Here is a 9,625-nt window from a genome sequence, read left to right on the forward strand (position 1 = left end):
TGGATTCATGTATGAAAAGTTGTTCTGTGACCCAGTAATATAACTTTAGCAGTGCCTGGAGATCTTAGAGATTGCAGTAGCAATCATATAATCAGCGGCCTCTGAGCCAGAGCTAATGTGATATGATTAGAGTGTATGGTTAGAACTAAAAATAACCTACGTTCCAATCTCTGTTTTCTCATAAAGTTCACTGGGTAAGTCATCCTCTTTCTGACTGTTTCACAGAGTTGTTGGGAAAATGGAGCAGGGGTAGAGTTATATACCACTCTGAACACCTTGGAGGAAGGTCAGGATTTTTTTTAAAAGCGATTCTGGGCTTAGAAGTTGCACAATGGCCTAGCAGTATTTTGAATTGGTTTTGAAATTGTTGACAGCCTTGTTGCTAGGGCTGTCCAATTCAAAATGGGAAGGAACGTCATCATCAGATGACAAGAACTAGTGATGTTTGAGTGATTTTTCAAAGCAGATTGCCGTTTCTTGCACCTGTCAAGCCGTTCCAGTTGGCTGTGTTTGTTTTTCAGTCACAGAACAGTGCAGCAAGCTCTTGGGGGCAGGGAACATGTCATCTTGTGGGGAGGGGCCACATGCCAATGGAAGAATGGTGCAGGAGGGGCTGAGGCTCAGTGGCAGAGAATCTGCTTGGCACGCAGAAGGCCCCAGGTTCAGTCCCTGGCGTCTCCAGTTAAAAGGATCTAGCTGTAGGTGATGTGAAAGACCTCTTTTTCCCATTAAAAGTTTTTATTATTTTCCAACACAAAATAAAAGTAAAAATATAAACAAATAAATCAAAATAATAATAACAAAGAAAATGTGAAAGACCTCTTTGAGACCCTGGAGAACCACTGCCAGTCTAAATAGACAATACTGATTTTGATGGATCAAGGGTCTGCTTCAGTATATGGCAGTTTCATGTGTTCATGAAGTCCCAAGTTCAGTACTTACAATGTCCAGTTAAAAGGTTTTGACTAGGAGGGCTGTGAAAGAACTTTTTGTGTCTGAACCACCCCCCTGCCAAGCCACTGCCAGTCAGAGGAAATTGTACTGTATTAATAGACCAGTGGTCCACTTGGCATGAGACATCTCTTCTTCCATGCTCATTTTTATCCTCCGACAGCTCTTATGTTCAGTACATTTACTTTACCTGCATATATCCAAGCTAAGAGACGCTTGGTCATCTTGGAGTAACCACCACTGGAATTCATCTTCTGTTTCTTTACACTGTATGTGGATGAAGAGTGGTTTGAGAAGAGTTATCAGCCTCCTTTTCATTCAGAGCCAGTTTGGTGTAGTGGTGAAGTACATGGACTCTTATCTGGGAGAACCGTGTTTGATTCCACACTCCTCCACTTGCAGCTGCTGGAATGGCCTTGGATCAGCCATAGCTCTTGCAGAGTTGTCCTCGAAAGGGCAGCTGCTGTGAGAGCTCTCTCGGCCCCACCTACCTCACAGGGTGTTTGTTGTGTGTGTGTGTGTGGGGGGGAAGTAAAGGAGATTGTGACCGCTCTGAGACTCTGAGATTCAGAGTGAAGGGCGGGATATAAATCCATTATCATCTTTTTCTTAAAATGTCGTGCTGGGTTTGGAATCCCCTGGGTCTGGAGTGACTGGGAGGAGCAGTGGCCCAGGAGCATGCTGTGGGGTTCAGGTTCAGAAGGATCTGGGATAGCTTCCAGGAAAGGTGGGCCCAGAGCAGCCAGAGATCTGCTTCTTAGGCAAAGTTGCAGAAAATGTTTAGGGGCTCAGAAGGAAAGAGCCTCTCAGCAAGAAGTGTCATGAGACTTACTGCCTGATCCTTTGCAACAGGGGTCTGCAGCCTTTCTGAGCCTGCGGGAACCTTTGGAATTCTGACACAGGGCAATGGACACAACCATTAAATAGCTGCCAACCACAGGATGTCAGGGAGCAGGGTTATACACACCTATTATAACAGTGATTCTTCAACATTTCAGGCTGAAGCTCCGTTTAACAGGATGCCTTTTAAAATGAGTGTGTGTGTGTGTGTAAAGTGCCATTAAGTCGCAGTCTGCTTATGGCAGCCCCAGCAAAAGCCTTTCAAGGCACATGAGAACCAGAGGTGATTTGCTATTGCCTCACTCTGCAGAGTCTTCTTTAGAGGTCTCCCTTCCAAATTCTGACCAGACTTAACTTCCCATGCTGCCTTTACAACCAAAATGAATGTACTGTTTGAAATTATTTTCTTGCATATGTTCAGTCATACAGTGAAGATCCTCGTGGCATCGTGGCAGCAGTTGACAAAAATACTTTTTACAAATTTCCAGTGGCCTATTGAGAGCCCTCCTGGGTAAAAACCCACTGGCTCTGCTCACTTTCTAAAAACCCTTGGCAGGCGCAATTAGAAGCAGCCCAAGTAATGACTTGAACTTGCCAGTTTGACCATTTGAGATTTGTGCCTGTCATTAGCCCTGTGTGAGCCAGTGTTATTGACTTTGGGGGGATGGCAGCTTTCTTTAGCAGACAACTGGGTCTCAGAATCAGAAAACTGTTTTTTTAATACTATGGGAAAGTCTTATTTTATCTCATTTCCGCCCTCTAGTGGAAATCTGCTCTTCATTTTGAACCTGGCAGCTCTTGCAGCTCAGAGGCTACATGAGGGGTGGAAAAAGAAATTAGACAATTCCACTATTTTTTAAATTGGCCGGAAGAGTCCTGTCTGCTTACGCAGCATTACCTTCTCTCTCTCATCAGCCCAATTTGCTGCAGAAGGTTGCTGTGAGGGTAAAATATGGAAGATAGAAGCATGTTTGGTTCTTCGAGAAAGAGTAGGATAAAAATGTTTTTTTAAAGGACCTGTTTTAACAAACAGATATTATGTGTACAAGTGGGTTAGACTATGTCTCGGTCACATTTTTATTTTGCCCTCCCCCCCCAAGCAATTCAAGGCAGCACCCAAGATTCTCCTCTTCTGTTTTATCCTGAACACTGCAAGAGAGTGACTGGCACAGGTTCACCCAGTTAAGCTTCATGACACTCTGACCACTAAACCACTCTGGTTCTGATTTAAGGGGCCAGATAAGCCAAACTGTCATGCAGCCCTGAAGTTTGATTTGAGCATTTCCTTTTCTCAGCTCTTGAGTGCTGTAAGTGCGCAGCCCAGAGAGGCTTCTCATGATTTTTGGCTGGTTTCTCTTTTGTAGGCCTATAGTCCTGAGGATATGCACAGCTGGATTAAAATGATCACAGGGGCGGTGCAGGCGCTGAAGAGCTGCCCAAGGGTAGGTCATATCCTTTCTGCTTCACATTCAGCATCAATTAACTGGGGTTGTTGTTTTAAGCAGACATCATTTATTTGAATGTCTTCAGCAAACACTTGAAAAATAGCTCATTTCCAGCAGAAGCTTTCCAGGCTTTGGCTTTCTTGAGAACAAGAGCAGGAATGGGCAGTGCCGGGTGGGGGATTCAGAGACATTACAGGCTGAATGAGAGGGGCTTCTGGCTGTTTCCACCTTCCTGCATAGAGGGACAGGTCTATCAGTCCTGGTGATTAAAGGGAACCTCCACATTAATAGGCAGTAAACCTCTGATTACAGTGGCAGGAAACAGTATGAGGGGAAGGCCTTGGCCTCTGTGCCTTGTTGTTGGACCTCTTGAGGAACTGTCTGGCCACTGCATGAGACAGGGTGCTGGTCTGATCCAGCAGCACTGTTCTTTTGCGCAGCTGCAACAAGGGGTGTGGCCAAATGCAGCTGTGTTGTAGAGCTACCGTACTGCTTTCAGAAGAGTAAACAAATGGACCTAGAACTCTTGACAGTGCAATCCTAAGAAGGGTTACCCTCTTAGGCTCATTGACTTCAGTGGATTGCACTGTAGACAACCTTATCTCAGTCATAATCAAAGGGATGAATTCCACAAATGAAGCATTCCATATCTTGTTAGTGGGTGTTTTATTTGTTTTTTATTTATTTTAGTATATTTCTATTCCGCCCATTCCACGTAGGGCTCAAAGTGGCCTCTTTGTAACACTTCCCCTTCCACAAAACCTTTTTTTAAAAAAATAAGTAAAGCAAGTTAAAATAAATTCATTTTCAAGCCTGTCTTAAGCTATGGCCTTGGATGCAGCCACAGAATCGTGATACCCCATACAAGTGAGTATGGTGGCTCATTGTTCTGCATATGAGAAATCATGTCCCTCCTGCCCTCTTCAGACCACCTCTAGCTTCTGAGCATACTGCCTTTGCCTTTTCAAGATTTTTTTACCATGGCAGGTAAGAGTTAGAAACTTATCCAACCGGGGAAAGAAATGAAAGGAGAGATAGCAATAAAGTGGGGAGAAACAAGACATAGTTTATCTTGATTCCAGTAAGACTTTTGATAAGGTTCCACATACTATCCTTGTTGACAAGTTGGTAAAATGTGGTTTCAATCCTCTTACCATTAGATGGATCTGTAACTGGTTGACAGATCGCACCTGAAGAATGCTTGTGAATGGTTCCTCATCCTCTTGGCGAGGAGTGACAAGTGGAGTGCCTCAAGGATCTGTCCTGGGGCCTGTTTTGTTCAACATCTTTATAAATGATTTGGATGATGGAACAGAGGGAATGCTTATTAAATCTGCAGATGATACTAAATTGGGAGGGGTTGCAAATACAGTAGAAGACAGAAATAGAATCCAGGATGATCTTGACAGGCTGGAAAACTGGGCTGAAGCCAATAAAATGAATTTTAACAGGGATAAATGTAAAGTTCTGCATTTAGGTAAGAAAAATCCCATGCATGATTATAGGATCGGGGAGACTTGTCTGGGCAGTAGTATGTGCGAAAAGGATCTAGGGGTCTTAGTGGACCATATGCTGAATATGAGTCAACAGTGTGATGCAGTGGTTAAAAAGGCAAATGCAATATTGGGCTGTATTAACAGAAGTATAGTGTCCAGATCACTTGAAGTGATGGTATTGCTTTACTCTGCTCTGGTAAGACCTCACCTGGAGTATTGTGTTCAGTTTTGGGCACCACATTTTAAGAAGGATATAGACAAACTAGAACGGGTCCAGAGGAGGGCCTCAAAGATGGTGAGAAACCAGAGATCAAGTCCTATGAGGAAAGGTTGAAGGAGTTGGGCATGTTTAGCCTGGAGAGGAGGCGGCTGAGAGATGATATGATCACCATCTTCAAGTACTTGAAGGGCTGTCATATAGAGGATTGTGCAGAATTGTTTTCTGTGGCCCTAGAAGATAAGGCCAGAACCAATGGGTTGAAATTGAATCAAAAGAGTTTCCGGCTCAGCATTAAGAAGAACTTCCTGACAGTTAGAATGGTTCCTCAGTGGAACAGGCTTCCTTGGGAGGTGGTGGGCTTTCCTTCTTTGGAGGTTTTTAAACAGAGGCTGGATGGTCATCTGACAGCAATGCGGACCCTGTGAATTTAGGGGTGGGGGATGTATTTGTGAATTTTCTGCATTGTGCAGGGGGTTGGACTAGATGACCCTGGAGGTCTCCTCCCAACTCTATGATTCTAAGACTAAACTTTGAAAAATGGATTGAAGCTGCTCCCAAAGTCCAAATGAAATCCCTGCCTTGAACATTTTGTTTTATTGGTCAATGTTGATTAAGTTTAGCAGGAAAACAGCATCTTCTCTGTGATCTCCTTTGTTGGAAGGGCTACTTTATAGTAAGGGCTGGTGCTGGAAGTAACATTATTCATATAGAAAATTTCTATGCCACCTCTCTAAAGAATCTACTCATGACATTTCACAACACAATAAAAAATCATCAAAATGTACATGAAAAACTGAGCCAGATAATTCAAGACAGCATTTAGTTAGCCTAAAATAATCATAATTAAAGCAGTTTTCTGCTACAAAAAGTCTAATCAATTTTGTTTAAAAGATCACATTCCTTAATTAAAAAGCCTGCTTAAAAAGAAACGTTTTGGCCTGGTGCCTGAAAGAGACTGGAACCAGGTGTTAGGCAAGCCTTAGATGGGAAGGCAGCATGATGCCACCACCACTGACAAAAGCTGTCTCTGGTTGCCACCTGCCTCACCTCTGAAGACGGAGGCACGGAGAGCAGGGCTTGTGAGGAGGATTTCAACTGGTAGGCTGTTTGTGATGACATTTTCTTGTAATACATAATTATTTTCAGGTGATTTTTAAATCAAAGACCTGCCATGTCTCTCTTTCCATGCAGGAAATGCCCTTAGTGAGATCCGTGTCCATGAGCAAACGTGGAGGCCATGCCCTGCCCAGCTCAGCCATCCCATCCATTGCTAGACTGAAGCAGTTGGGAGAGGAGAAGAAGTCTGCCTGCAAAGGTTCCTCAGCATCATGTTGGGTGCCTTGGACACCTGTGCCTCAGCCAGAGGTCAAGCAGCAGTCTACAGTCAAGGAGCAGACTGCTGAACTGAAGGACTCTGAGTTTGCACCTGTGTTTACCAGGCGAGATGCTGGAGCCATGCAGGGAGGTCGTTTACGGCACAGGTCGGAACCTCAGAACTTTAAAGAGCACCCCTTTCTATATGACCTGGAAGATGAGAACATCCGGACCTCGGATGTGTGACTGCAGAGACACAATGGAACTTGCAGGCAGCCCATGGAAGCTGCTTTAGGGTTCAGATGAAGCCCTAAGCCCCACACCAGGTGTGCTGGGTGAATGTTGGCTAGCTTGCATATGCTGAGGGAGCAACTGAGACATGGAGCAACCACTGCAGTCCTATGAACTTCACCTTGGGGAGGACAATCAAAAGGGGGACCACAAGCACTGGCTTACTCAAGGCCTAAGACCTAGGAGAATGAGCTGTGCCCAAGGGATTAAGCTCCTCCCCATTGTTGACCCCCCCTCCCATGTTTACAAAACCAGGCAAAAGGTATGATTTGGCCCTGCCCCCTTTGCCTCGGGGAGAAGTTCATCAAGCCTTTTTCCTCCATCAAATGGAGATCTTCCACTGGATGCCTTCTCACATAGTGAAAGGAAGGCCATATCATCTTAGCTAGGAACCTTGGGAAGGGGGTTACCTTCTGTATATGTGTGTGTGGCTTTGCTGGAGTCAAGTAGATGTTAATGTATTTGGTTGCACCCACTCTCAAGTGGTGACACACTGGTGGTCTGGTTTGTGTGGTTGATCCTTGCGGAGGCTGAGGACAAACACTGAGGCTGGTGGTACAGAAATTTCTTATGGCTGTTAGTATGGCACCAGTCTGCTGTAGGGCAAGCACAGAGACTTTTTGCTGCTGCATACAAGAGCAGTGGAAAGTGGGAGTTGTCAGAAAACTGCTCTGGAGAGAAGAAAACATCTGTGACAAAAATGTTTGGAGGGAAAGAAAATGAACCACTGTGGGGTATTCACAATATAATATTTTAATTGTAGCTTAATCTAAGATGGGAATTTTTAAACTCTGGTATAGGCACCCTTGGTGATTCAGGAAGGCCTTGGCAAAAGAGAAATTAAATGATTCAAAGTCTCTTTTGAGAGCAAACAGTGATGAATGCATAATGAAAACTCTGCTCCTTCTGCACTGCAGTGCAGCAGCACCAAATGGAGAAGGGAGATAAATGGGTGAGTGCTCTGTGTGTGTTGCATTACAAATGTCAAGCAACACCTACCTGTGCGCATAGCAACACTTCACCCTTGCTTTTCTTTGCAAATGTGCTGGAGTGCAGGAGACTGGCTTTGATTTGGAAGACCTTCAAGCACAACATAACATGCCAATGAGAAGGATCAGTATGCCCAAGTGCCAGCATAGCTGAGTTGATCTGTTCAGCAACTGGTCCCATGTTCCTTGATCAAGGACCAGGTCCTGCAGAAAGGGCACTTAGTCTATATTAAAATCTTTTGGTCTCTGAAGAAGGCAGGAGGGCCCTCATGAGTTCCACAGTGAGCTCCCCCTTTTGAACCTTCTCCTTGCATATTTCTGAATTAACCACATAGCTGAGCTGTGCTTGTCATTTGTCAGTGTGGTATGATTGGGGTGGATGGAGAGATTTCTTGATACAAATTCAAGGGCTTGGGGGTTTTAGCCAGTCCAGTGAGGGAGAGATCTAGGTCTGAAAACAAGATCCCTTATGACTTGCAGACGTTCTTCTGTAGCTCTGTCATATTCTTATAAATGGGTTGGAAGCAACTTCTGTTGCAAACTGAGGATCTGTGTGAATGCAGATCTGAATCAAGAACATTATTTTCAGTTCTGCATGGATTCTTTCCCTACAAACTGTGGAAATGGCTGTGGCAGGGATATGCTCAGGTTGCACACACTTGTTTGAAATACCTGCAATGTATTAAAGAGGCAGAAAACTGTTTTCCACACTGTGGGATAATGAGAAGTTTGCCTCAAGCCATGAGTACTAGAAGAGTGCAAAATAGTGGCACAACATAGTAACTTTTTTTAATCATAGCGTTAACATGAAATGCCTTCTGATTCTGCACATATGAGATGTAAAGCTGAATTTAGCAACGTTGAGGTCTTTTTGTAACCCAGGCTGGTATTTGGCACTAAAAAATGTAGGCAATCTGAATTCCATGCTTGGAAGAACTGCAGCATGTATAAATTGTTTTAATTATGTGATTTGCATATTACTGCATAATCTTCTCCTCCACTTCATCTAACTTGTTCTGGAGCTGCTAGTTCTTGGGGAGAGGCAAGGAGCTATGCACAATACCCCCTAACCACTAGACTACCTTTCAGCCCAATCCTATATATATTTACATGGAAGTGTTTCTGCATTGGGTGGGACTTACTCTCTTGACAACATATACAGGCTTATTCAGCTGAGATATCAGTAAGCATTTCCAACACTCTTTTAATCCCATACTGCCATTCATAAAGACTTAAAGCCTGTTTTTTTTAAGTGGAAGCTGTGCTTCACATTAAGCTGAACCCTATGACACTCTCTTTTTCTGTGTCCCCAAAGGGTCAGTGTTGCATAACCATGCATAGGAAGGTTCTCCTTGGAAGAGTCTTAAGAGTTATTTGCTTTATTTTCTAAGCCAGGCATGGAGGGTAGGGTTGATTCCCCAACACTTAGCTGGGGAACAGTCTTCTGGTATAAGAGAAAGCATCATGAGAAATAGATTAATTCATTGATTAAATGCTCCTGTGACCACAAAATGCCCATAGAGGAGGGTCTCACATCTCTCTGCATGATATCCTGTTCTGGCTTCTTCCAATCTGCTAGATGGATAAATTTTGGAATAGACTGCTTTAGGGGTGGGATAATTCCTGAATTTGTCTTAAAAACAAAATGCTTGGGTATAAATGCAAAGCATGCCTTGGTCTTCGGAAGTTTTGAGAATCAGGACATAAGGACACGATCCACGAGGGGATTCTGCTCAGCAGGGGATCATGCAGAGATGCGGCAGGCCTCATTGAAATGAATGGGAGTGGCAAAAGTATGTGGAAATAATTTGTGATTGGAATTTGTGGTTATTCTTGAGGCTTGGTTTACATGTGCAGTAAAATGAGGTCAAGATGTAAGGCAAATAGAATAGACTGAAATAATTCAGATTGCAGGTAGATGCCATTTTTGAAAGTAGCACATTACCCTGACAAGAATAGCTCAGGCAAGCCCAATCATCAGATCTGAGAAGCTAAGCAGGGCTGACCCTGGCAAGTACTTGGAAGAGAGACCTCCAAAGGAATACCAGGGCTGGGATGCAGAGGCAGAAATACAAACCA

General features: G+C 43.9%; 1 protein-coding gene across 3 annotated transcripts in view; it reads left to right on the plus strand.

Moving 5' to 3' along the window:
* PLEKHA2 (pleckstrin homology domain containing A2) overlaps nucleotides 1-7,414 on the plus strand; it is an 80,402-nt gene extending 72,988 nt beyond the window's left edge. For all 3 annotated transcript variants that reach the window (XM_060251336.1, XM_060251335.1, XM_060251338.1), the window contains exons 11-12: nucleotides 3,156-3,233; nucleotides 6,144-7,414. In XM_060251336.1, the coding sequence (XP_060107319.1) occupies nucleotides 3,156-3,233; nucleotides 6,144-6,512 (447 nt within the window). In that variant the 3' untranslated portion in view covers nucleotides 6,513-7,414. The remainder of the gene's footprint in view (nucleotides 1-3,155; nucleotides 3,234-6,143) is intronic.
* The last annotated feature ends 2,211 nt before the right edge of the window (nucleotides 7,415-9,625 follow it).

The sequence above is a fragment of the Heteronotia binoei genome, chromosome 12 (assembly GCF_032191835.1).
Source record: "Heteronotia binoei isolate CCM8104 ecotype False Entrance Well chromosome 12, APGP_CSIRO_Hbin_v1, whole genome shotgun sequence".
Classification (NCBI taxonomy): domain Eukaryota; kingdom Metazoa; phylum Chordata; class Lepidosauria; order Squamata; family Gekkonidae; genus Heteronotia; species Heteronotia binoei.